Raw genomic sequence first — 26289 nt, 5'->3', positions numbered from 1 at the left:
CGTCATCCCCACGCTTGACACGGCCAACTTGCGGACCAAGCTACCATCACCTCAAGCATCCCCACAACGCTTGACACAACTGTTGCGCGGATTGTGTCTACTTCACAGTTACCATGTTTCCAGTCGAACAACGGCCCAACCCTCGATATTCCAAGTAGTTCTGGATATCCTCGGATATCCGCAGCCGTCCGCATGGAGTCTCCCGGCGCGTTTGCCAACGCGACTTCCTTCTTGCCGTCGCCGGCGGACTTGCTCATGGCACTACCGCGTCTGTTTTCCAAAGCCAGCTCTCTTGGCGACATGATGCGCTCGGGTGGAAGCGTTATCGCCGAACCAACAGCCAACCTGACTAACAGCACCATGACAACTGCAGCCCCGAGCTTTGTGCAGGAATCCATTGCTGCTGCGGCTTCAGCGGTGGCAACAACAACAACTGATGGCGACATGACAGTGTGGCAGGCTCTGAGGAATGTGGCTGCTTGGTTCAGCTACATCACCTCCAAATGGGCCATCGCAACCTTTGCGATTGTAAGACTGACCTCCTGACTATACACTACTCGTACTAAATGCATGCTCGCAGGCAATCATCCTCAACAGAACTCACTTCTATGGAAACAGCCGCGTGCCGCTCTCCTTCGACCGCCTTTACCTCCGCTTCGCGCTCTACATCATGCCCCTGATCTTGTTCCTCTATCAAACACAGGGCATTCTACGGGCCATTCGATGCCAAACCTCACCAGGATGGTCGGCAATGCAATACGGGGCGGACGACCGGCAGCTGGACACAGATTTTGCCGGCGAAGGCGGTTATCTGTGGCAAGTGGCATCGGCAGTCCTCTTCTGGGAAACCACCGAGGACTCATGCCGAGCTGCAAATATGCTACCCATCGATCCGTCGAGCACGCGATCATCTGGGTCGCTAGCGCTGCTGTGGCCCATGTTTGTGACCCTAGGGTTCGGTCAGTTTGTCGATACCCTGGCGTGCGCCCTGCAGGGAAGACGTCCGATTCAGGAGGTTGGCATGACCATCTTTGAACACTCGCTCGCATTTGCAGAGGCAGAGGCTGTGGTGACGAAACCGCTGGCGGTCGATTCAACAAGCTTCTTTAAGCCAAAGCCGGTCTTCACCCCAAACGGTACTTCCCTCACGATCCCAAGGTCGAAACTCTCCAAGATGGCCAATGTGCCGCCAGAAGTGTTGTTGATATCTCTCATCTCCAGTGTAAGCCACTTTACAAGCAACTTGTTAGCCATTGCTGGAGTGCGCTCGAGATGGCGATTAGTGACAACCACCATGTGTGGGCTAGCATACATGTCGGCTTTCGCCTGGAGTTGCGTCCGTCTGACCAGGATGGTCACTGATCCAGACCACTATGTGGGCATCCTGAGGTTTCCCACAGTCTGCATTATCGGCTTCATCCCACACCTGCTGATACTGGCGGGCATCGCCGTGTGCGCACTAATCTACCTCTTGGCTTTCCTTGTTACTGTAATATCCCCGCCGGCAGGACACACCGAGAATCTGAGCTTGGGAGAGAGGTTCTCGTTGGCTTATGGTAATTTGCATGCCAACATCCACCTATCCTCGATCACGCCATTGACCATCAACTGGCACGAAGACTTCTACACCACCATACTCAAGGTAGGCTATGTCATTCTGACCTCGGCCAGTGAGGCCGTGTTTCTCAACGAGGGAACTAGAGTCAACGTCCATGCAATGACCTGGCTTGAAAAGCAGAGATTACAGGAACTGCTCGCTCGACGGCGGAAAACCCGAGAGATGATTACCAGCATCCCGCCCGAGCTCAGAAACGATACATTCGCGCAGGGGGTTGAGGTGACTGATGAGCTTAGTGATACTAGGACGGAAAAATCCTCGTCAGGCTACGCGAGAGAGCGCAAGACGCGAGGTGTAGTCTCTGCTGATTCCTCTAGTGCTATGGGACAGCATGACCCCGCGCTTCAGCAGCGTAGTCGCTATCTCCAGACGTATCAATTCTTCTATCGCATATCGAAGTTGATCGTCCTCGGCCTTGCAAGGATCACATACTGGGCATTGACCAAGACGGGGATTAGCTACCGGCCTAGATGGCTACGACGGGCTGTGGGACTAATGGATGTCGATGAAAAGATGTATGCTTCAGCAGCTGGAACAGGACGATACCAGAGCCAAACAACACCATCAAAAGAGCCGTGGCTTACCATGGATGACCGGTCCCACGTTCGGCAGAACCGAGAATTCGATGTCGAGTCCTTCGCGAAGGAGAGGCTCCGCCAGAGTGGCTTTTACTCCCAGCCAGATGCAGAGGACTCGGAGGACCGTCTCGATGACTATTTGTACTCCTGGTGGCGCAACGGGAGTCTCTGGAACGAGGTTGACAACAGCCGGGACTATGTTGTTCCACAAGACGACGACGCTACCAGCGTCGTATCATATGCTACTACGACAGATAACGACGAATGGTCAGACGTGGACGATGGCCAAAGGACGCCTACGCGCGGTACGTACCAGCGGAGCCGGGAAGAAACACCCTTGGCCGACGACGCAATGGACTTCTCCCGTCTTTCTCAGCTCCTCAATCCAAAGACCAGAGAGGATCGGGAGGAAGCCAAGCTGCTGTCACAACACCTCCAGAGCTCGGGCATCATGACACGCTCGCAGTACCGCAAGGCTCTCGAGCGCGAAGAAGCCAAGATCCTCACAACATCACGCTACAAGCTGGGTGGTGGCGTCGACATGTCTCCAGATGAAGAGGAGCAGCTTCTGGAGGATTTCATTCTCAGCCGTCGGAGCGCGGCTGCACCACAGGGCGCGAGCAATGCTGGCAGCTGGGACACGGGAGCAGAGGGTATGGGCTCGGAGGGGCCACAGTGTGTGGTCTGTCAGATGTCGCCGAGGACTGTGCTGGTGTGGCCGTGTGGGTGCTTGAGCTTGTGCGACGACTGCCGGGTGGGGTTGGCTTCGAAAAACTATACCGCATGTGTATGCTGCAGGACGAATGTAGCCGCATACTCACGGCTGTACGTCCCTTGATATGAACCTTGCATGCCGGCTGGCGTTTGTTCTGTTTGGATAATTAAATGAATCATACAAGAGCCCGTTGTCATTGGTCCTCAGGCACTAGACCCGAAGACAAACGTTATGCATTTCGTTTGAAGTTAACGAATCTGCGTATACCTTAAGGAGTGGTTGGTCAGCGGAAGGGAGAAAACGAGCTCCACGCTGGTGCCTCGTTCGGAACTTATCGGAATGCACAAACTAATGAGATACTAAGCGGTACTCGTGACGTTTGTACATGCCAGATGCGAAGTAATAGTGGGTCTGTTGATGCGATTTGCCAGTACCGTCTCTTGCAACCCCACGTTCGCAGCTGCCATCTGCGAGTGGCGATCGTCATATCAATCACGACCTTCTTATCTTGGCAGCCGCAAACCGAGTCATCAACTTCACCTCCCGAACCTTCTCCTCGCATCAACACCACGAAACCGTACATCCTCGCGAACACATCATCCTCTTTGACTGAGCATTGCCCATAAGCTCGGTCGACTGCCTCCATCCACGAACCATTTCCACAATTTTATGCAGCCAGAGCCTACAAACGTATTACAAAACGTTTCCCGCCTACAGACGTTTCCCGACACCGCCACCGCCTCCCAGCATGGACAGCACCGCAGCGATGACTTGCAGGACTCTCTGCAGCCTCACTCGGGTGAGCTGTGGGGAGAGCCTGGGCCAACGCCCGCTGGACTCGCACGCGATGCGACGCGTGCAGACAGGGCCAGCAACGGAACAGCCGATACCGTGGACCCAGACGGACTGAAGCGCATTGCGTCCCCCTCGCCGCCGCCGAGGGACAGAATCACTGAATATGAAAATGCGCTGAAGACTTCACCACGGAAACCCGCTGATGGGCCCCTGTTCGAGATTATCAAGAGCAGCAAGAAGCCCAGCGACAAGGACTCTCCTATCACGAAGCTGCCAAATGGTGTGTACATACGGCCCGAGACTGACAATGCTTACATTCGGACACGAGCTGACCTTGCGCAGAGGTCTTGATCCACGCCATCGCCCACCTGTCGCCAAACGACCTTGCCGCAGTTTCCCTCGTTTCCCGCCGTTTCCACGATGCAGTCACTACCCCACACGCCTGGCAGGTGGCCTTTGCTCGCTATTTCCCAGGCCCCCATTCGCTCGAAGATGCTGCATTCCGCTCAGCTCTTGAGGGTAATGGCTTGGTCGTGCGGTCAGAAAAGAGACGCTTCACTAGGCTTACAGCACTGGCTTCGTGGAGGAGCGAGTACATTCTGCGCACCAGGCTCTTGCGGTCGCTCGTTAGAGGCAAGCCAGTGCAGGTCCCTTCGACGCCGTCTCGCGCTGCGCAGATGCAGACAGTCACCCCAATGATAACCTACGATGCCAAGACATATACCATCATAAATCACCTGCAGGCCACGTTCGGGTCTGGCCTGAACAAGAAGATGCCGCGCTTCATTCATGGTGCAGACGATATTGGCATGGTAACCAGCAGCGATCCGACGACTGGTAAAGTCGACCCGTGGGGACAGAGCGACCCCCACTTCTACAGTCAGTTTTCAGAACGCTTCCCCGGTGTTGCGGAGTGGGGACTGGGCTCCGGAGATGTTGTCGGACGGCCCAATGTCATGGACATATCGCAGCCGTATGGCATGATCTATGGCCAGGGCTGCCCAGAAGGCTCGTGTTACTACCGATCCTTGGAGGAGATGCGTGGTCGCTTCATAGCTGAGCCCAGCGATTTCACTATGCCAGAAGTTGGCATACCGAAGCTAGGCATCGACGGCGGTGCCATCTGCAGTGTCTGGATCGCCAAGTCGAGCACAATCCCCACGCTGTCGGAGGGGTTGATTGGCATGATGATGGGCTCTGCAGCTGGTGTCGTCAGTGCCTGCAGCATTGGTACAGATGGTCTCCGGTCGTCTCGCGTACAGCGTGGCGAGCTGACTGCGCGCTGGGTTCTCAGTCCGGGCGTACCCATCATCGCCATCGCTGTAGACGAGCAGTACTCAGCTAAGCGCTATGCTCAGAACCGCATTTGGGCGGTCGCTCTGAATGCCCTTGGCGAGATCTTCTACCTGACCAAATTTCCAACCCGCAGCCAGGCCCCCAAGGATGACATTGAGCAATACTCGGAGTATCTGGGCTGGCTCACTGGCCGCAGCGTCTACTGGAACCTGGTAGAGCCTAGCCGGCGCACTGCACGGCCAGATCCATACAGCGACGCCGATGTTGACGGCAGCTACTCGCCTCGGACGTCGTGGGATGGCATGTGCTTGAGCAAGGAACAAATCACCGCAGAGACCAGAGAGATACAACAGTTCCTTCGCAAGCAGCCCAAGGATTTCCGGAAGACGTGCCTTGGATGGGATATGCGCCGAAGACTCGAGGTCGACTTTGCTGGCGACGACGGCAACCACGCTGGAGAGGCCGTAGTCGTCTTTGAGTGCGGACTGGAAGAAGGAGACGTCGCGGACGTCAGACGTTTCACCCGATGCAAGACTGACCAAGGAAAGAGTACGACTACCTCAAGCCGTGTCATGACGCCTCAGCCTGCGCCGACTATATCTCTGTTCGGTGGTCCAGGCACGGGAGCCCTAGATTCTACGACTACTCTCCGCGAGCGCAGTTCTTCGTACATGTCGACTACGAGTTCACCGGAACGAGTAAGCCTATTTGAAGAAGAGTGGAGGTGTTCAAAGCTCACTTTCGGCGGCTTCAAGAGCACCCAGCTTACCACTACCACTCTGGATATCTCTACGTTTGCCACTTTAACCCTGTCTGAAGATCCTGCACTCGGTTTCTCGACTTCTTCCACGGCGTCCTCACCCTATGCTTCGCCAATGTCAGTTGCAAGCCAGCCTGCATATCCTTCTGACATTCCTGGTCAGCGCGCAAGATTCCTGGCTGCTGGCACCAAGTCTGGCGTAGTGCTACTCTGGGACATTCGGGCGCCCACATCGCGCTCGTCCGAGTATACAAACAACATCGACCCTATTCGCATCATCTACACCGACTCGCCAGAGATATCATGCTTGGCTGTCACCTCTCTCTATCTCGTAGCAGGCGGAAACGACGGCCTGGTACAGGCATGGGACCCGTTGGCTTCGAGTATGTCGCCCATCACTACACTTCACTCTCGACATGCTTCGCGTGCTCGCAGACAGCTCGTGCAGGCCCAGGCTTCTGTCCAAGGAGTCGGCATCAACATGTTTGCTGCCGGCGCCGTATGCCTCGATCCAGATCCGACTGTCTTGCGAGGCGCAGTGTCGCTTGGCAACCAGCTTCGGTTCTGGAGCTACAGCTCTTCTGCCGCCGATCAGTACAGAAGCAGCAAACGTAGACTCCGAAGAGCTGAACGCGGAAGCAACAACACTGCAGAGCGCTTTGCTGGTACGGGCAGAGTCAACTTGAAGAACTACATCGCCAACGAGCAGTCTGAGCTGGAGCGTGACAGGCAGGAACGTCACAAGCAGGCGGAGCGTCTGGCTGGTCGTTTCGGTACGGAGCTGTTGAGCGAGGACGAGGCTTTGGCATACGCCGCGATGCTCTCCCAGGAGACAATGGAAGCGGAGGAGTTGCGCCGCATCGAGCGCGAGAGTAGTGCCCTGAGCAGCGAGACTGTAACGCCAGAGCCGAGCATCCAAGCCCAGCCTTCGTCACCTGCCATCAAAGACGATGAAGAACTGGATGCCGACATTGCTGAAGCGATTCGCCTCTCTCTCAACGAGAGCTCCGGTGCTGGCATGTACGAACCCGCCACGACGCCGCCTTCCGCGTTCGATATTCCAATCAAGTACGCCAAAGGCAAAAAGTCTCTGCCGTCGCGTTCCCAAGGCGGCACCCCCAGGAAGGACAAGACGACCGCTGGATCGAGCAACGAGAGCGAGATGTCGGATTTGGAATTTGCCATGCAGCTGAGTCTTGCTGAAGAGCAGAGTAGGAGGGATGCCGAAGACGCTTTTCCACCGCTTAGTCCAGCGGCTGGCAGCAAGGGCAAAGGGCGGATGTGGTAATGTGGATTGCCGGTTGACTGGCTTCTTTTCGGCGTTTTGTTTTCCATTTCCTCCAGCCTTATATTCTCGGCCGTTGGGTCTCTCTACTTCATCGCTCGGCAGGCACACCCCCGTGTCGCCTTGTGTTTCGTTGCACCTCGAACAGATAATCTGTGTACTTACGCTTAGTCAAACATGCTATTGGTCGTAGTACGAAGAAGCTTGGTAATTTTGTTCAACCACATGCTCAGAACAGTCCTGGCATCCGTCCCTGATCAGTACGACTTGGCTTATTGGCACTTGTCTATTTCTTCATTGCCCGCTCTCGATGCGGTTAGCCGGGCGCCTTACCGCTCAGACCCCTGACTTCTCGTAGGCTGCAACCGCTGTGTCTTTTACGAAGTATTAAATGTAGCTTTGGGTCCTTGGTTGAGAGTTGGAGACATGCAAAGTAATTTCGACTCAGTATCTCGACCCAGGTATCTCGACTAATAGCACACCGGAGTCTTGTCAGCAGCAGCAAAGAGTCCTTGGCATATACTACTTGAAAACCTTCCAGCGTGCTGCATTCACCGTGGGAGACAAGGGGACAGGCTTCGAGGGCGTTCCATCCAAGTTCTGATATACTCGACAACTACGACACCGGTCTCGGGGCGGGGAATCTCATTCCGCGTCAACGTTAGAGATGCCCGGGCTATCAATCACATCAGTACTGCTGTCCCCTATCAATAAGCTTCGCGGAAAGTCAAATCCATACCAGAAACCCCATGATGCCAACAACATTTCTCACCGACCAACTACACCCACCAGCGCCGACCTTCTCGCGGAAGCACGTCGAGCGGCTGGCCGTGATCCCGTGACTGGACAGCGAACTCCAGGCGCCACAAGCAAGGATGCGAGGAATCAACCAATGTCTTTGGAACAAGAGCAGCAGGCAGCAGAAGAACAGAAAGCGGCGTTCCTCGCTTGGGCAGCAAAACATCCACAGACGGCTGGGCGACCATACAAGAGCTACGAGGCCTTTGTGCAGGAGATGGTGGCGAAGCGGTCGGGGAATGTTGCGCCCAGTACTAGGACCGAATACTATGCGCCCCAAAGAAGCATAGAGGAATACTACGCGACGGGCGTGAGAGATTGACGTAATGATATAGTCTGTTCTAGGCAGTGGGGTGGGAGCAAACGGAACTCCCAGCAGTTGTAGGTAAACCTGACATGTGATCGATTGTGCCTTCTCCAGCTTCATCCACTTGCTTGCGGATTTTGCACTCCATCACTTACTACTGACAACAATCATACTCGTCTGTGACTCTCTCACGTCCCCAACCGTCGCCATCATGGGTTCAGTGATGCTACAGCACCTACCCTCCGCGTGGCACGTCGACCAGGCCATTGTACGTTCCCTGCTTGCTCATCAGTCCCGCTCCTCACATTACGCAGCTCAGTGAAGAGGCACGCATAGTATGCCTCCGTTTCGGAAACGACTACACACCCGAATGCATGGGGATGGACGAGATGCTGTATAAAATCGTCGATGCCGTCAAAGACTGGGTTGCAATCTACGTCGTCGACAACAAGGTGAGCTCCTTTCTCTCTTGCCTGCACCTTGCTCCCTAAATACGCCCGCGACTGATGCAGCAACAGCAAGTACCAGACTTCAACGCCATGTACGAGATCTACGACCCCTGCACCGTAATGTTCTTCTGGCGCAACAAGCACATCCAGGTCGATTTTGGCACGGGCAACAACAACAAGATCAATTTCCCTATTGGCACCAAGCAGGAGCTGATTGATATACTGGAAACAGTGTACAGGGGTGCGAGCAAGGGGAAGGGCCTTGTTGTCAGTCCGCGAGATTACTCGACTAAGTGGGCGTACTAGTCTGGACTGATGAGTGAGAGGGAAGAACGGGTATCAAGAGGCGATACTACAGGACGAGACATGACAGAAAATATATCCTGACTGGTCCAAGGCGTACAAGTCTGACAGGAGCAAGAGTGGTGACGAGTACTTTTCCAACTTGTATCTATCAGCGGCATCCTTGCCATCTATCTATTAACCAACAACAAAGCGAATAGGTGGCAGTCGCCAGGATTCTACACAAGCCAACCAACGCCATGCCAGTTATGCAGTAACCCGCAAGAGCAAATGAAGCAGTCAATCCTCGCTATGAACAAAGCAAAACAACGCCAGAAAGGTATGCACCGCCCTAGCAAGAAACGTTAACAAGCCCCACTAATGCTTCGAGGAAAACAGATGCAACTTCTTCTTCTTCTTTTCCTTGCCCTCCTTCTCCTCTTTCCCAGGCTTTGTGCTGCTCTGCGACTGCGACGGACTGTGTTTTTGTGGCTGGCCGTTGAGATTAATGGCGCCCATGGCAGCGGTCGGGGGCTTCGGGCCAGCGACTCTGGGACCGGACGGCAGGCCTCCAGACATGGGGGGTTTGGTGCCAGACGGCGGCGGCGCAGGTTTTGGCGGTTCAGGCTTCTCGAACAGATGTGCTGGAGCTTTCGGCTGCGGTTGGTCGACGGGCAAACGCAGGGTGCGGCGGTTCTGGCTGAGATCGCCAACTTGGCGGAGAAAGAGTTGCGGCTTCATCATGTGTGATGTGACAAGGAAGACGTCTCTCGACGTCTTGTTCGAGACATCGTAGCAGGCGCGGGCTTCGGAGTAGGTTGCGCCGCCAGCTACAAAGACGATGACTCGCTGACGCGGCTCTGCGCTGGCGAGCCGCGACTTGGCCCATGTCGGCTTTGCAGAGCGGAGTGACGCTGGCGCAGCATTCTCTTGCGCCATGCTCGCGGCGTCGTCGGGCGACATCTTTGTAAAGGGAAAGACATCCTGCGGCAGGCTGCCGCGGACATGCTCTTCCAGCATATCCTGCAGCGCGGGGTTGAATCTGGACAACCCGTAGTCCTCGGTGTTTGGAGGCGGGGCTGGTTTGGGCGGGAAAAGCGGAGGTGGTGCGTCTCTCTTCTCCTTGAGCTGTCTGGCGACGCGCGCCCCAAGGAGGTCCAGGTTGCGGACGACTTCGCTGTCAGTGGGCGGCAGCTGTGCGTGGAGGAGGAGCTTCTGGAGGTCGGCGGGCAGGATCCCATTCTTAAAGAGGACGTAGAGCGCGACGAGGCGTAGCCGGTCCGCTGGCGTTATCTCTTCGTCGTCCAGGGTGCGCACAATCTGGTCGGTCATGTTCTTGGGCTTCCGGTAGTCTTCGTCAAGGCCAGTCGCCAGGCACTGCGCAGGTTAGCAAGAGGGCGAGTCTACGGTCAGTGCGACTCACCTGCTCGACTGAGGCCAGATCAGGCAGCTTGTGCTTCTGGAATATCTCCATGCACTTCTGCGCCATAGTGAGGTGGAGCGAGTAGGCCTCCTTCATCTCCTGAAACTGCGGCAGTCCAGCAATCATGTCCTTGATTGCATTCAGGCCATTCATGCCGGCCGCGTTCTGGGCGTCCTGGTTGGTGAAATGGGGGTTGTCGGCGATGAACTTTTGGAAGTCGCTAATGAGCTTGTCGAGCGTGTCTTTCATGTGCCGGTGGCGGTTCTCGACCCATATCCTGTCCTTGTCGGAGATCTCCATGTCCTTTTCCTCGGCCGCGGGATCCTCCTCGTTGACAATGGTGCGGTACGTCACCTTGTCGCTGTCCTGTATGGGCAGCAGATCCATGGCCATGGCCTGGTATGTGAACTCGTGGAGAAAGGGCGCCATGAGGTCCATGGAGCGGTCGGTAATGTAGAGGGCGCCGCGGGGCCGGTTCGACTGGGGCGGAAAGTCCTGGTTGAACTGGGCGTACATGTCGAGCTTATCCTGGACGAAGCGGGCAAGGTGCGAGCACAGGACGCTGGCCTCGTGGGTGGGAGCGCGCGGCCGGTAGTAGCGGATGATGGGGTACTCGCCCAGCGCGACGCAGATGCCCGTGATCTGGGTGGTTAGCGGGAGTGGCTGGGGGAGGAGAGGCGCCTACCCGTTCTGCAATGTCCTCCATGTGGCGCACGACGAGGTTGTTGCACTCGGGGTGGTAGAGGATGGGGAAGCTCCAGGGGTCTTTGAAAGTGACGAGGTGCGACTCCTGGGGGTGGAAGTCGAGGTGCACTGTTCGGAAGCTCCGAATCTGCTCGCGTGCCATCTGCGACCGGTCTATGCGCTCCTTGAGGTGTGGCGGCAGCAGCGTCGTCCAGATGAGGAAGAAGCCTCTGTATCTGCGCTGGTCGAACTCGGCCATCATGCAGTCGACAATGTGCGGCTTGGGCGTGATGATGTAGACGGCGTCCATGTCGCGTATCGTCTGCCGCCGGTCCTCGATGCGCTCAATGTCTGCGGGGTCAGAAAGCAGCGCGCGGACAGGGCCAGGGGCGCATACTTGTGATGTTGAGGTTGAGGATGTCGTCTTCCTTGACGACGTTGTTGATGAGCTTCTGGCTGTCCTCGTCGACGATGAGGAGCTTCCACTGCGCACGAGTCGTTAGCGAGGTACAGGCGCTGGATTGGGGCTGCATACGTCGCCGCGTGTCGTCTGCTTGATCGAGTTGAGAATGACTATGTGTCCTGTCAGCCGCCGTCTGTGTGCGTGCCCGAGGCTGCATACGTTCTCGCTGGATGTCTATCATGGACGCCATAGCGGCGGGGTAGGGCAGCCAATGCCGCCGGGGGGAAATACGCCGGTGAAGCGTGCAGCGCTGTCGCAGTAGAGGGCCGAGGGTGTGTGTTGAGCAGCACGGCGTGGGCGCGGCGGGCGTGGTGCTGGGCTGGGCTGGGCTGGGTGGTGGTGGTGGTGTGGGGAGCGCGTCGCAGCTAGAGAGGTCGTGTCGCAGCCCTGCAGGTTGCGGCGACGGTCCCCTGCCCGCCGGAGGTGTCTAGTCTAGCAGAGGCTTGGCCAACTTTTTGTTCGCCATGACATGGTCGACTTGACGTCCATCTTCTTCAGCTGCTGCTCTTGTTGGGTTTCCAGGCGCACGGCGCTGTATCTTTTGTCTTTCCTCACGCGCACGATACCCGCCATTGGCATGCCTCTCCTGCCAGCGCGGCGGAACTCGCTGTGTCTCGTTTGCTCTTTCGCCGCCCGCTCACGACCGCATCCCCCGCGCCTCCTCCCGCGCATCCAGGCCGCGCAGAGATCACAAACCTCGGGCGGCAAGAAGAGGCCGTCGTCGTTCAACCCGCTCAGGAGCAATGGCTCCCACCAAACAGGACTCTCTCGGTCCGCTGGTCCTCCGTTTGGCATAGTCCGGGACAAACTCGCCCAGCTGCGCAAGGAATTCGTGCAGCCAGACTTTCTTGAGACGCTGCAGTTGACCCCAGACGAGTTCGACAAGGAATGGCTCACGTTCGAGCGGTCCGTCAGCCGATGGATCAAGCAGGCGCCCCCAGAGTTGGTGTCGCTGGTGGACGAGGCCAGACGGAAAAGGATGACACTCCTGACGAAGCTGCGATACATGTTCTATGCGCAGGCCTGTGGCGGGCGCTTCACGGCGGCAGAGATGGAGAACCAGAAGGAGGTGGCCGATCTGCGCTATCCCGCCGAATGGTATCCAGCGACACGAGAGATGACTCGCACAGTACACATGCACGTTGGGCCGACCAACTCTGGAAAGACATACCACGCCTTGAAGCGCCTGGAAGAAGCCAACTCGGGCATCTACCTCGGTCCGCTGCGTCTCCTCGCCCACGAAGTCTACACGCGCCTGAATGCAAAGGGCAAGCCATGCGCTCTGGTTACTGGAGAGGAGCAGCGCATGCCCGACGACACCCGCGCCACCATGTACAGCTGCACCGTTGAAATGGCCCCGCTCAACACCAGGTTTGACGTGGCCGTCATCGACGAGATCCAGATGATCAGCCACAGGGACCGGGGGTGGGCGTGGACGCAGGCTTTCATGGGCCTGCAAGCCAAGGAGATCCATCTCTGTGGAGAAGCCCGGACGGTGCCGCTGATGCGCGAGCTCTGTGCCCTTGTTGGCGACAAGGTACATGTGCACGAGTACGAGCGTCTGACGCCGCTCCAGGTCCAGCCTCGAAGCCTGAATGGAAACCTCAACCAGCTTGAAAAGGGCGACTGCATCGTCGCCTTTAGCGTCCTGGGTATTCACGCTCTGCGCCGCGAGGTTGAGAAGAAGACGGGGAAGAAGTGCGCCATCGTATACGGGAGCCTGCCACCCGAGACAAGAGCGCAACAGGCGCGCTTGTTCAACGATCCAGACAACGACTACGACTTCCTTGTAGCTAGTGACGCCATTGGTATGGGCCTCAATCTGTAAGTTGACCCTTATTCTGCTCTGCCGCTGACGCTGACTGGTACAGTGCCATTAAACGTGTCATATTTGAGTCTACCATGAAGAACAATGGTTCTAAATATGTGCCCTTGGAAGTATCCGAGATCAAGCAGATTGCTGGTCGTGCTGGTCGCTTCAAGACCGCTCACCAAGCAACCACTGCCGACTCGCAGGCTTTGGTTGCTGACGGCGCTGTTGACCCCACCATTGGCCTGGATGACAAGCAGCCGGATACCGTCGAGGCCAAGAGGCCCGAGGCGAAGACGGTAGGATGGGTCACCACACTAGAAAACGAAGACCACTCCCACTTGAAGCTGGGCATGAAACGCGAGCCCGAAGAGATCCAATCAGCTGGCCTCTTTCCTCCGTCCCTCATTGTTGAGCGATTCGCAAATTATTTCCCCCCAGGTACACCCTTCAGCTACATAATGCTGCGTCTGCACGAGATATCCGAGATCCACCCTCGATTCCATCTCTGTGAGCTCAAGGATCAACTGGCCATCGCCGACGTCCTCCTTTTTGTCAAGAACCTGAGCATCCAAGACCGTATCATGATCTGCGCCGCGCCCATTGACATGCGCGATCCGGATCAAAAGAGATTTCTGCACCAGCTCGCTGTATGTATCGCAGAAGGCAAGTCAGGTAGCCTGTTGGACCTCGACACTCTTCCCCTCAGCATCCTGGATGATCCCCCTTCTGGTGAGCGTGACTACCTTAGACGGCTGGAGCTACTGCACAAAATGATTATATGCTATCTGTGGTTGAGCTACCGGTTCCCCAACGTCTTCACCACTAGGCCTCTGGCCAACTACACAAAGAAGCTTGTCGAGGATCAAATCGAAAGGACGCTGAATGACTTCTCCCTTGTCGAGCAGGCGAGACTGCGGATGAAGAACACCAGAGAACAAGCAAGAAAGACCATGGCTGCGGAGCCTGAGGATGTGAACCAAGTGGATGGGCCCGCGGTAGCGGCATTGAAGCAACAAGTTTCTGCATCTCGAGACATTGCGGCCAGCAAGTTGGACTCGCTCGCAGCTGAACATGAGAAACAGAATTTGAAGCTCTCGGACGAAGTCAACGAACTATTGAATGGCCGCACGCCGGATGAGGCCACCCGGCACGAATCGTTAGAAACTACGGCCTAGATGGTTAGTGTACGAAAACACGAGGAATGACCCAAAGTTATGTATCGTATGTATTGATAAATCTGTGACTACCAAGTATTAGACCTGTACTACCAACTTCAATCGAGACCTTGTCCGTTGCACATGCGGCCCTAGTATGGGAGCTCAACTCATTCCTCCACATCTCACTATTCAAGAACTCCCGCCAACCCACTCAGCCCCTCCGTTCGCTGCCACCACACTCCCACTAACCCACCTGCTCTTCTCGCTGGCTAGGAACCCTACAACATCCGCTATATCCTCCGCCTGTCCCAGTCTTCCTCCCTCGGCGACCTTGACCTTTGGCAGCCTCTGTTCCTTCAACGCCTGCACAGCCTCTGGGGGAAAAGAGCGCAGACCAGGCGTATCCGTCAATCCCACCGACACCGCATTCACTGTCGTTCCCGGAAAGCTATGGGGCAACTCGATGGCCCAGGACCGCACCAGCGACTCCATGGCCGCACGCGTAGCATTGAACAATCCAGACCCAGGCGAAGGGTCGCGTACGCGGTCGGAAGAGATGACTACGACGCGGCTGTGTGGCGTGAAGAGATGCTGACGGACCAGGTTTTCCATGAGCACAATCGGCCAGTGCAAGTTTCCAGTCAGAGAGTGGCTGATGTCTGCTTCGCTCGCACTGCCTATCCTAGGACGCGTATTGAAGCATGCGTTGAAGACGAGTATGCTGAGTTTCTTGCCGGGGAAATGGTTGGCGAGAGCGGCGAGGAGAGTGCCAACGGAGGGGAGAGATTTTATGTCTGCGACTACGCCTCGCATGGTCGGGGTCTCATTGTTGGAAGAGGCGTAGAGGCCACGGACTGTGGATGAGAGCGTATCGAAGTTGTGGGCGGACTCGGGGGACGAGTAGGTTCCCAAGATGGAACAGCCGCGTGTTGCGAGGGAGAGGGTTATCGCACGCCCTATCCCTTTCGATGCACCACTTACAACTGGGTCAGATCTTTCTGGTATGTATGCGGGGGGCATGTACGGCTTCTTCAAAGATACAAAAGTAGAAACATGTCTTACGTGACAATAGCGACTTTGTCCTTGAGATCTTGCTCATGGAGTTTCGGCGCAGGTGGTACGTAATCGGCCATGTCGACTTTGTGTAGGAACTGCAGAGTGCAACTCGGACGAGGTGAGGTTTGGATGTTGTTTGATACTACGTAGTGGTATCACATGTGGTCGCGATGGTTGGAGCTGAAGCTACTGGCGCTGGCTACGTCATCGCCCATGTGGCTTGTGGAACTCGGATTGCATGTGCACGACCGACGATTAGGGAAGCAACGTTGGTTGTAACTGTGGGGAATTCGTGTGAGATTATTGGGAAGCTGCTTCCACGGCTTGAAACGAAGCAAGGATAGAAACAGTAGGCGTTACCTTGCGCCTGTACTGACTTCTGATAGCAGACCTCGAAAGACTGTGAATACTTGCAACTTCTCTGTTCCTGTTGTAATTTTAAACTTTTGTTATTGCAGCGGCAGTGGGAAATTGTTTTAATAACTCGTGTTTTCCTAGAGTGTTGAACGTAAGGCGAGGCGTAGAAAGGGGCTAGCGCGAAATGAGCACATAGCCAATTTCCAGTGCCGGGCGCATCCGTCATCCATCAGCCTCTTTCACGCCGACGTCGTCTCCCTACCCAACGCCGCCAAACTCAGTTTTAGCCAGAGCATAGCTACGCCTATTCCGCTTTCACATACACGTGGAGAGTTACTCCGCGCCCCGCCGCGACGATGATGGCGCCTTCTCACCTGCTCGAGATCCCTAGGCCCAAGGTACGTCCACAAGCAAGACGCGCCCAGGCAGCCGACCTCAAACTGCAGCATGACGAGACTGACCATGGCCTGCAGACGTTCCTCCAGAAGATGTCGCTCCGCACAGGTGCCGAAGTCATCACCTTCCTCCAGGTCATCAACAAGGCGTCCGGCGTCTACGGCCTCCTCGCGCTGCTTACGGGAGCCAAGATCGACGGCTGGCAGCTGTCCATGTACCTCTACTCGACCTTTGCGCTCGTCGCTACCACATTCCTGTACAAGCACATCCGGCTACAGAGTCCCTTTGAGTCGGTCCTGCTGGCGCATCTCTATGCGCTCGACTCGGTCATCAACGCCCTGTACACAGCCTTCTTCGGCATCGCCTGGTTCTACACGCTCGCCGCACACCCAGACGAGAACGCCGGACTGTCGCCGGGCATGAAGGACAATGCGGGCTTCACCAGCCCCAAGCACAACGTCACGCAGGTTGACATCATCGCCGAGCCGACCGAGGGCATGCGGGCCGGCCAACACGCCGTAGCAGTCGGACAGGGTGCAGAGGGCGGCGCGGGTCTCGGCAACGCCGTCTTCCAGAGCGGAAGCATCATGTCCATCTCCCTCATCTCCGGCTTCTGGGCCCTCCGCGTCTACTTTGTCTTCATCATGCTGGCTTTTGCCCGCCAGTGCCTCCGCCAACACATTGCTGCCAACGCCTCCTCCGCTGCTTGGTACACCTCGAACAACATGCAGACTTCCGCAACCGACCTTGCCGAGAACCCCTTTGCAGAAGGCAAGGAAGAGGGCAGCGGCTGGAGGGGCAAGCTTGGCCGCGTCATGCTGAGCGGCTCCCCCAAGTACTGGCTCGGTGCTGATGCCGGCGAGAGCGAGGACTGGATGCGCAGTCTGGGCGGCAGATTCAAGAAGACCACACAGCTGGACCAGCCTGTAGGCTTCAACGAGCGCGAGCGCCGACGCAGAGCTGGAACCGGCCCTCCAGTACCGCAGCTCAAGCTGAACCCCGAGCTGCCCAAGTAGACGTACTGAGAGAGGAACGATTGACGACAGCCAGAAGTTGTAATGATATGACCTAGGGTTGCGCCTCACGAGCAGAAGCGCATTTGTACTATATCTATAATTTGGGCTTACTTGACATGCCTCGTACGACAGCGGAGCATGTCGAAGCCGCTATTTCTCCGCATAGCATAGCGTTTACATCTGCCGTGCAATCTAATATCCACAAACACTATCTCGTCAAACCTGCTCTTCCTCTGACTCATCCGGCTCGATCTTGCACGCTGTCGCGACAACAGTGGCGGCCAGGGCGCTTACAGGCATACCCTACCACACCCACGTTGCCAACGTCGCGCTAAGCCCCACTTGGTCAGCGCACGTGTGTTTGGTGAATGACGGCCGTCTCACCTTCACCGCCGGACATGTCGTCTCGGCCCTGGAACCGGCAGATTGGTTGGCATGTGCCTAGTTCCGGCGTCCTAAGCGTGCAGCGTGCCACTGTCATCCCCCGTTAGAAACGGCGGCCGGATGACATGTCGTGCATCGGCGGCGCATTGATAAGGGGATGCGGTGGCCGCGCGAGACGGCGTCGAATTTGTAACGACTGTGTGACAGCTCAGACGTGTTTCTGATTAAATTCTGTTTCCTACCGCATGCTGGCACACTTGGTTTATAGTTCATAACGGGTCTCTGCGCTGTGCCTGACTTCAGTCTTATATTCGCTATCTCGCATCTCAGGCAGATACAACAAAAGTCGAATCGCTACCATGGGCCTCTTTCGCCGGTCGATGAGCACCAGCTCTGCACAATCGTCGCGTCCCTCGACCATCAACTCGGCGTCCGGAACCGCAAGTTCGAGAACGAGCATGGATTCTACATTTGAAGAACAAGACGTTGCAGATTCCATGGCCACAATCAAGCAGCTACCGACGTCTTTGCCGAAGAGCCCAATACTCAGTCTCCCGCTCGAACTCATCCAGCAAGTCAACGCCTATCTCAACACTTCCTCGGCAGCCGCCTTTTGCCTTTCAAGTCGGTACATCTACTATGCTCTCGGCACTGAAGTTCTTTCTCGCCATGTCGAGGGTAGCAAGAACCGCTTTGAGAAGAGAAAGACCATCGAGGCAGTGGTAGAGCGCGCTTTTCCTGGCCACTGGTTCTGCGCATGGTGTGATAGATTCCATGCCTGGAGCGCTGGAGACGGACCGAAGAGCCAGCAGCTGGGGGATAAAAGAGATTGTGCAGACTTTAACAGTTACTTGGATGCCGGTGACGGATACAAACTGCGGTATCACCACGTTCGACTTGCCGTCAACCACGCATCATGGGGAGACGAGCACGGTATCCCCCTTTCTGCGTTCACGTACGAGAAGAAGGAAATGGCGCGTATCTCGAGAACGCCGGTTCCCACTAAGCTCAGTATTTCAGCCAGGATAGTCCAAGGCCACTTTCTCTTGCACAGCTCCTACGCAATTATCCTTCCCGCTTTCACAACGAGAAATCGCAGCCTCTTGAAGTCGCTCTGGCCCCTTTTCCCACACATCGTCACAGGCCATCGCGATACACCAAACGGCCATACCGGTCTCATGGCCGCTGTCGACAATGTGATCCGCCGAGGTTGGAAGTACCAGTTTACGCAGAACTGCTCGACCTGTGCGACGGACTGGAGTGTGACCACTCAGGACTTCTCGCATGCTACTGGTGGGCAGGTTAGATTGGTGGTACAGAGCTGGCGGGATCTAGGCACGTGCAGGACTCCGTTTGAGACGGGGTGGAGATCGCACGGGGTGGGGAGCGGTGGTGAGGACAGCGGGGCCAACACTTGTCTCGTAAGACTTACCAGCCTACCTGCGGGAACCGTCAGACGCGCATTTGAGGCTGCGTGTACAGAGCATGCACCCAGCGAGCCTGGCGTCGATGATGTGGCTGCGAAGAATACATCCAAGTCGCGCATCTATCGGTCGTTCATGAAGAGGACCATGTCGGAAGAAGACGACAGTGGGATTCGACGGTCCAGTGCCAGACCGCGCTATTGGCGTACGCGAGAAGAGAACGACGAAGCGGCGCGGAAGTACGAGGAGGACAGGCTGGATGTGGCGAGAAATGTTGCTGAGGAGCTGGTCCGCCTCGACGCTCAGCGTGGGAGAGTGCTGGTTTAGATGTTCAAATACCCTCTTGTATATATTTGGAATACTTGCGCAAGAACCTGCTAAACAGCAGGTCATATCATACTGTGTAGGGAACTGTGGAAGTTCCCTGTACTATCCTTTTGTATCCCCTTGTTCAACCTGTCGTCAACTTGCGTAGCATGGCAAAGATCGCCCCTGGAGAATCTCGTACGCCGTACTTGTATACTATTTTGTGGTAACCACTGGGCTGCACAGAGCATTCGCAGACTAAACCATATTACAGATCTCGACTCTTTGGCGGCTCCTTTCGTACCAGATTCGCCGGCCAACGTCACATATGGTGTTGAGGAGTAATGCGGACATGGCCACTTGGATGCGAATGGACGATACCACGCTAGCCTTCTTTTGTCCTAGCCAATCCACCGTCCCCATTCCTCTGCACTTTGCAAACATCACAACATCCTCATCCTCCCATTACGCGGATGTACTGACAGCATTGCCAAAGCTATCACCAAAGGTAAAAAAGAAGTGCCACGATGGTTGCGGCTCAAAGTGTTACACCCGGTCGCACTATATTACGGAGCGTCTCAAGCGCCAGTCCCTGAAGTATTGCCGCCTACCTGGGATACACCGCCGTGGATCTATGACCGCCAGCGTACTGGTGCGGAGTTCATATCGAGTGGGCGGAAGCTATATTGCCTGTCGCTAATTGATTAGGTTGAACTTGGACTTCGGTCTGCAACAACCGATCTTCAAACCAACATCTACGCATTTACTTGCTCAACAGTACGGACGCGAAACTGATCCTGCTAACTTACCAACAACGTATTGTCGTCCTCGTGTACGAACTCTGTACGCCGGAGCCGACCAGGCGGACAAACTCGAGGCGCATGGTCCGGCCTTAGCGAGCGTGACCCCTGGACCTCAATCTAATCCGCACCAGCAGTATGACCAGAAAATCCCGCCGACACCACTTTGCTAAGGTGCAAGTCAGGTTGATTAAGCCCCAAGCTTTGCAGCCAATTGTTAGAGGAGTCTCGTCCCGTCTGGTCCGGAAGCTTCATCTTGCTTACAGGGTCCAGCGCTTCTGTCCTGTTCCTGCGTTTACGAGATCATCTGACGAAACTCTCTCAATGCTTCTCATGCATCTGAAAATGGGCTGTCTTTCACGTAGACCTGGTAGCACGACCGAGGCTGTATGGTGGGTTCCAGGTAACACCAGCGAGCCGGCTACGTAGGTCCGAAGTAGTTCACCAAGGGACAGGACTGTCACTGCGGGTTCATCTCTGTACCATGCCTAGCGACACAAGAATCTCGAAAATCTTGGCAACTACTTCAGGGCTAAACCGTTACCAGGGGGACAACGAGCCTCATGACCTTCACTGCAGATTAAACTTCTCGAGACCGGGAGATCTTCTAGAATATTCCCTCGCACATGCCCATGGGTCGTAGAAGAAGCAATCTAATACAACCGGGTCCGAAACTACTGCTGCAGATGTGGCGGAAATGATCTTCCAGGAGGATCGTCCATCCTCAGTCTCTATGCCACTCGCACTTGAAAGGTACGATCTACAGGTTGACATGTATGTACGAGGTGACTCATGATACAGCCACAGCGCAGTATGTGAACTTCGAGTCGGCTACAAGTGTTGATCTGCAGCTTTGCCTTCGCACAAATGAGGCCTATCGTCAAATGGGGTGCGGGCTAAGACTCTGCTGCCAATAAGCTCAAGGGGTCATAGTGCATCTCCATATACCTCTGTTCATCACTTCACACACTATCCCTTTGAGGCAAAGATCCCGGATGTCGTGGCGCACAGATCTCCGCAATACCCCAGACTACCCCACGATGGGTCACGACTGGGGAGGGTTCATCTACCTTCATTACTCTGGCACTCCTAGCGTCTTTTTACACTCCCGACGTCCCGTTGCTCCTACGGTATTGGTGAGAACGACCCAGGAACGTCGAGCATGTAGATCTTCTGCGCCTTGCAATATCAACAGTCATATGGGTACTTTTGCAAAGTACCTTGATAGTACGCATCAGCTGCAAAATTTTGTATAAGAAGGCCGTTGAACCGTCAATGTTTCGATATCCCACAACACACTTTCAATTCAACAGTCGCCATGTACAGGACACTCGCCCTCGCCTCGCTCTCCCTCTTCGGAGCCGCCCGCGCTCAGCAGGTCGGCAAGGAGACAACGGAGACACACCCTAAGATGACATGGCAGACTTGCACTGGCACTGGTGGAAGGAGCTGCTCCAACAAGCAGGGTTCTATTGTGCTCGACTCCAACTGGCGATGGTCCCACGTCACCAGCGGCTACACCAACTGCTTCGACGGCAACTCCTGGAACACGACCGCTTGCCCTGACGGCAGCACTTGCACCAAGAACTGCGCCATCGACGGTGCTGACTACTCTGGTATGTAGAATTACCTACTACAATGCACGTCTAACACGCCCAGGCACCTACGGCATCACCACCAGCAGCAATGCTCTGACGCTCAAGTTTGTCACCAAGGGCTCGTACTCTGCCAACATTGGCTCGCGTACGTACCTCATGGAGACCGACACCAAGTACCAGATGTTCAACCTCATCGGCAAGGAGTTCACCTTTGACGTCGACGTCTCCAGGCTGCCTTGCGGTCTGAACGGTGCCCTCTACTTTGTTGAGATGGCCGCCGACGGTGGCATCAACAAGGGCAACAACAAGGCTGGTGCCAAGTACGGAACTGGCTACTGCGACTCTCAGTGCCCCCACGACATCAAGTTTATCAACGGTGTTGCCAATGTCGAAGGCTGGAACCCGTCCGACAACGACCCCAACGCCGGCGCGGGCAAGATCGGTGCTTGCTGCGCCGAGATGGACATCTGGGAGGCCAACTCCATCTCCACGGCCTACACTCCCCACCCCTGCAAGGGCACTGGTCTCCAGGAGTGCAAGGACGAAGTCAGCTGCGGCGACGGCTCCAACCGCTACAGCGGAGTCTGCGACAAGGACGGCTGCGACTTCAACAGCTACCGCATGGGCGTGCGTGACTTTTACGGCCCGGGCATGACCCTCGACACCTCCAAGAAGATGACTGTCGTCACTCAGTTCCTCGGCTCCGGCTCCAGCCTCTCCGAGATCAAGCGCTTCTACATCCAGGGCGGAACCGTGTTCAAGAACTCTAACTCCGCCATCGAGGGCGTCAGTGGTAACTCCATCACCGACAAGTTCTGTGACCAGCAGAAGACAGTGTTCGGTGACACATCGTCCTTCAAGACGCTCGGTGGCATGAACGGCATGGGTGCCTCGCTTGCCCGCGGCCACGTCCTCGTCATGTCCCTCTGGGACGACCATGCGGTCAACATGCTCTGGCTCGACTCTACCTACCCCACCGATGCCGACCCAGAGAAGCCCGGTGCCGCGCGTGGTACCTGCGCTACCGACTCTGGCAAGCCCGAGGACGTCGAGGCCAACTCGCCCGACGCGACCGTCATCTTCTCCAACATCAAGTTCGGTCCCATTGGCTCCACCTTTGCCCAGCCCGCATGAGCGCTCGATAGGTAGTTGGTAAGTTTGGCGAAGGATTGACGGCTCTGGCTGGAGAGCGGGTGCGTTTCTTTCGACCGTCCTCTCGTTTGCTTCACAATTGTATATACTTGTGGTGGATTGGAAGTGTGCATATAGACAACAGACTGCATTACTCAGTATTGAGACTTGGCGCGTATTCGTGATGGTGCTGTTGAATGTAGTTCGAAGACCTTGTGCCGTCTTATATCGTTCTCCATGATCTGTAGTGGGTCTTTAATTCTTGAATTTTATGTTGAGCTACTACATTCAGCTCGACTTGCATTACGACAGAAGACTACGTTCAATTTCGTACACGCTCGTCTCGGTGCTGGGCAAGACGTGTAATCTCAGGGGCTTACGCTAACAAATATCATTAGTGATCGAAGAAAACTCATGTTTGAGAACGCACGGTTGACGTATGAGTTGGGAACTGTGATATGAGTCTTGCACCTTCTAGGAATTCGTCAACATGGTATCCGAATCTACCTTCCAATTAATCGTCTCCAAGTCTGATGCATCACCTTGTCCATACAGTCATCAAGGTCAATAAAAAAAAACTGCAATTGCCTACCCTCGGCTCCTCGACTGTCCTCGAAGTCTATAGAGGCGTCTAGCCCATCCAGATCCGTGCTCACAAAAAGAAAAACTGCATCCTCGTCCTCGCTAGCATATATACAGTGTCTGTGGTATTGCTGTAAAACCTCCGTCCATCTCCGTCATGTCGACGTGCTGGGGAGTGTCTACTCCTTCTTGACGGTATCCGGGTCTGCGAGGATGCCCTCGGCTTCGAGTCTTCGTCGCGCCTCCTCTAGGGCCCAGGTCTGGATGCTGGGGGTTGTTAGCTTTGATAACTACGGCATCTCCGCTTCACTTCATTTTGCCCCTTGCATCATGACTCTGCCATCTCCGTCCGTTCCCCTGATAAAATTCGCACGTACCTAGTGTCGGGCTTGAAAGCATACGCAACAACGACAAAGGCACAGGCTCCGCCGAAGCCCCAGTACATGGCGTTCTCCCACCCCTCCTTCTCATACTGCTCGCCGGGCTTGACGCCGAAGAGCCATCCTGATGGGGGATCGTAGCTGGGTCCGTGGCCCGATCGCGTTGGTTGTGACTGTGAAAAGGCGCGGCGGGGAGCTGCTGTGCGGGCGGTAGCGGTGAGAGCGGTGCGCGAGGCGCTGGCAGCGGCGCGGAGGGGGTTCATCGTGGTCTGCAGGCTCGCGAGGGCTGAATTGAAGGGCGGGCAGTGTGGTTTAAACGTTCCCGGCGCAGGGGGAGGGGGTTGTGGTTGGTGCGGATAGGTGGATGATGACCGACGTTTGAGGTGACCTCGGGAGGTTCCGCAATCGCCGCGAGGGCTTGGCGTGGCGTCGGAGCCAGTGGCGTGGAATCAACAATGCTGTTACACAAAGGAACGTATTATTGGTAATGATGACTTGGATGTAATATAGTCTCAAAAACGAACATGTAGTGACTGGTCTGTAGTATAGAGCCCATAACGCCAATGCTATGCAGAAAGATAACCCGACGCCAAATGATCAAGAATGCCTAGGCATAGGCAGCTGTGCGCTTCTCTGCAGTGTCCTCCAACTCGTCATCGGGCTGGTGGAACGACATCCTTGCCATGCTCTGAGACGCCTCGTCGACTTGTTCTTCTGTCTCGTCCGCACTCTCCCTGTTCTTGCGCTTCTTCTCCACTGCCTCCAGTTCTGCCAGTCTCGCAGCAGTTTTCTCGGCTTCCTCCTTCTCCCGCTTCTCGCGATCCGCCCTCTCCAGCGCCTCAAATTCGTCATCAATCTCGCCCTCGTCGAGGGGCTGGTCGGTTTCGTTGATGATGTTTGTAATCTCTTCCGTCATCGCCATTTGCTCGTTGACGGCATCCACAACACCCTGAACGCCCTCGGCACCGCCAACCTTCTCGTTGAGGCCCTTGAGTGCAGCGGCACCAGCGCGCATGGCCTCGACGATGTCGACTTGGTCAGCGGCGTGTTGCAGGTCTGTGTAGACTTGCTCGAGCTGGAGGGCGACGTCGGAACGCTGCTTGAGAGCGTTTTCGGCAAGCTTCTTCGAGCGCAGTGCAGCTTTGGCGCGGACCATCTGCTTCGCCACTACAGCTTCTCGTGCTGCCGCGTCTGCCAGAGCTATCTTCTCCATGATTTGCGATATCTGGGCGTTGATGTTTGCCAGTGTGTCGCGGAGATTGGCAATGGCAGCGTCCTCCTCTGTGACTGGCAGGGGCACAGCCTCGTGCTCCGGCTTGAACTTGATCGTCTGGTCGTTGTAAGATATCGCCTGCTTGTCTCTAGCGAGGAACATGAGGACAATGTCCAAATCGTTTGTCGTAAGCGGTGCGGTCGGGTTGAGCACAGTCGCGAAACGCCTCAAGAAGTCTGTTTTTGACAGTACCCGATCAGCCGTAGACGCGTGCTCCTGCATCTTCTTCAGTATCTCGTCTGCAGCAACCTCGACATTCTTGACGACCACAAAGACCCCAGCCTCCATCTTGGCCGGGGCTTGCTCCTGGCCCAGGACACCAACCTGCCGCAGACTCCATTGGAGCACCTTCCAGGGTGACGGTATCCACGATGTCTTGTATATGCTCTCTTTCGCTGTCAGGAACTGTTTCAGGGGCACCATCTCCTTCCTCTGGACTGCCTCGTGGAAGACGGCCGGCAGACAGGTGGGCTTGCCATACTGCGGGTGTTGCAGGGCGCGGGCGAGCTCGTCGGCGGCGCGTATGCTTAGGAGATTGTGTGTGGTGCCCTGTCTGGGAACGACGCCCGCCCGCGACGCGTCGGTCAGCGCCTTTGTCCATGCGGCAATGTTCGCATGGTAGCCCTCGGGGTTGATCTCGAGCTGCTGGCGAAAGTCTGCATAGAGAGAGGCGAGGCGGTACTGGCTGTGCTGGTCAGCAGTGCAGGGGACTGCCCATGTACGGCTGGCCTTACTTGTTAAAGGCGTCTTCGTGCTGCAGGACAAAGTCCAGCAGTTCACTCATGTCGCGGGCTGGTTCGGGTACCCACTGCGGCCGGCTGTGCTTGGAGCGGAAGAGCGAACGCTTCCGCTTATGACGACTAAGCGTGGGGTCGTCGCTAAAGATGGAGGCGTGGGGGCCGGTGGCCAGGTCGCGAGATGGCTTGCGTTTGAGCATGTGCGCGGTCAACAGCCAGAGTAGTAATACGAGTTAATCAGACGGCATCTGTTAGGTCTAGCGCAGGGAGATATCCTGGTAGTATTATGTAGACTATCGTACATGCGGGTGCGTGCAGCTGTTTGCTGACGCGACGCGCTGTTTCAAGATCCAGACCCCACCAAGTGCCTTTGCTTCGTTCAGGTGACGATCGGCTCCTCGTTGCCCATGGTCCCATCTCTAGCGG

The 26289-nt window shown here is 55.9% G+C and overlaps 9 protein-coding genes across 9 annotated transcripts; 5 read left to right on the top strand and 4 right to left on the bottom strand.

The window, feature by feature from the left end:
- Positions 1–360: 360 nt before the first annotated feature.
- ACET3X_002634 (uncharacterized protein) lies at positions 361–7050 on the top strand (the record flags this gene model as incomplete). Its single annotated transcript, XM_069449399.1, has 4 exons — positions 361–528; positions 581–2878; positions 3539–3986; positions 4049–7050. The coding sequence occupies 4 exons, from the start codon at positions 361–363 to the stop codon at positions 7048–7050; spliced, it is 5916 nt and encodes a 1971-aa protein (XP_069309181.1).
- Positions 7051–8363: 1313 nt separating this feature from the next.
- On the top strand, positions 8364–8907 carry ACET3X_002633 (uncharacterized protein; the record flags this gene model as incomplete). Its single annotated transcript, XM_069449397.1, has 3 exons — positions 8364–8420; positions 8467–8604; positions 8671–8907. 3 exons carry the CDS (start codon positions 8364–8366, stop codon positions 8905–8907), a joined length of 432 nt encoding a protein of 143 aa, XP_069309180.1.
- A 354-nt stretch (positions 8908–9261) lies between these two features.
- On the bottom strand, positions 9262–11643 carry ACET3X_002632 (uncharacterized protein; the record flags this gene model as incomplete). Its single annotated transcript, XM_069449396.1, has 6 exons — positions 9262–10260; positions 10307–10948; positions 10992–11341; positions 11388–11475; positions 11526–11563; positions 11613–11643. 6 exons carry the CDS (start codon positions 11641–11643, stop codon positions 9262–9264), a joined length of 2148 nt encoding a protein of 715 aa, XP_069309179.1.
- Positions 11644–12030: 387 nt separating this feature from the next.
- Positions 12031–14441, top strand: ACET3X_002631 (uncharacterized protein; the record flags this gene model as incomplete). Its single annotated transcript, XM_069449395.1, has 2 exons — positions 12031–13277; positions 13325–14441. 2 exons carry the CDS (start codon positions 12031–12033, stop codon positions 14439–14441), a joined length of 2364 nt encoding a protein of 787 aa, XP_069309178.1.
- A 171-nt stretch (positions 14442–14612) lies between these two features.
- ACET3X_002630 (uncharacterized protein) lies at positions 14613–15556 on the bottom strand (the record flags this gene model as incomplete). The annotated part of the gene is made up of 2 exons (XM_069449394.1): positions 14613–15399; positions 15486–15556. 2 exons carry the CDS (start codon positions 15554–15556, stop codon positions 14613–14615), a joined length of 858 nt encoding a protein of 285 aa, XP_069309177.1.
- Positions 15557–16192: 636 nt separating this feature from the next.
- ACET3X_002629 (uncharacterized protein) lies at positions 16193–17248 on the top strand (the record flags this gene model as incomplete). Its single annotated transcript, XM_069449393.1, has 2 exons — positions 16193–16234; positions 16310–17248. 2 exons carry the CDS (start codon positions 16193–16195, stop codon positions 17246–17248), a joined length of 981 nt encoding a protein of 326 aa, XP_069309176.1.
- A 4232-nt stretch (positions 17249–21480) lies between these two features.
- ACET3X_002628 (uncharacterized protein) lies at positions 21481–22894 on the top strand (the record flags this gene model as incomplete). Its single annotated transcript, XM_069449392.1, has 2 exons — positions 21481–21778; positions 21822–22894. The coding sequence occupies 2 exons, from the start codon at positions 21481–21483 to the stop codon at positions 22892–22894; spliced, it is 1371 nt and encodes a 456-aa protein (XP_069309175.1).
- Positions 22895–23652: 758 nt separating this feature from the next.
- On the bottom strand, positions 23653–24116 carry ACET3X_002627 (uncharacterized protein; the record flags this gene model as incomplete). The annotated part of the gene is made up of 2 exons (XM_069449391.1): positions 23653–23740; positions 23851–24116. 2 exons carry the CDS (start codon positions 24114–24116, stop codon positions 23653–23655), a joined length of 354 nt encoding a protein of 117 aa, XP_069309174.1.
- A 344-nt stretch (positions 24117–24460) lies between these two features.
- On the bottom strand, positions 24461–26063 carry ACET3X_002626 (uncharacterized protein; the record flags this gene model as incomplete). Its single annotated transcript, XM_069449390.1, has 2 exons — positions 24461–25811; positions 25861–26063. 2 exons carry the CDS (start codon positions 26061–26063, stop codon positions 24461–24463), a joined length of 1554 nt encoding a protein of 517 aa, XP_069309173.1.
- Between the last annotated feature and the right edge of the window lie 226 nt (positions 26064–26289).

This window comes from Alternaria dauci, chromosome 2 (assembly GCF_042100115.1).
Source record: "Alternaria dauci strain A2016 chromosome 2, whole genome shotgun sequence".
NCBI lineage: Eukaryota > Fungi > Ascomycota > Dothideomycetes > Pleosporales > Pleosporaceae > Alternaria > Alternaria dauci.
The sequence above is the reverse complement of the archived record's forward strand: the minus strand, read 5'-3'. Positions and strand labels throughout refer to the sequence as shown.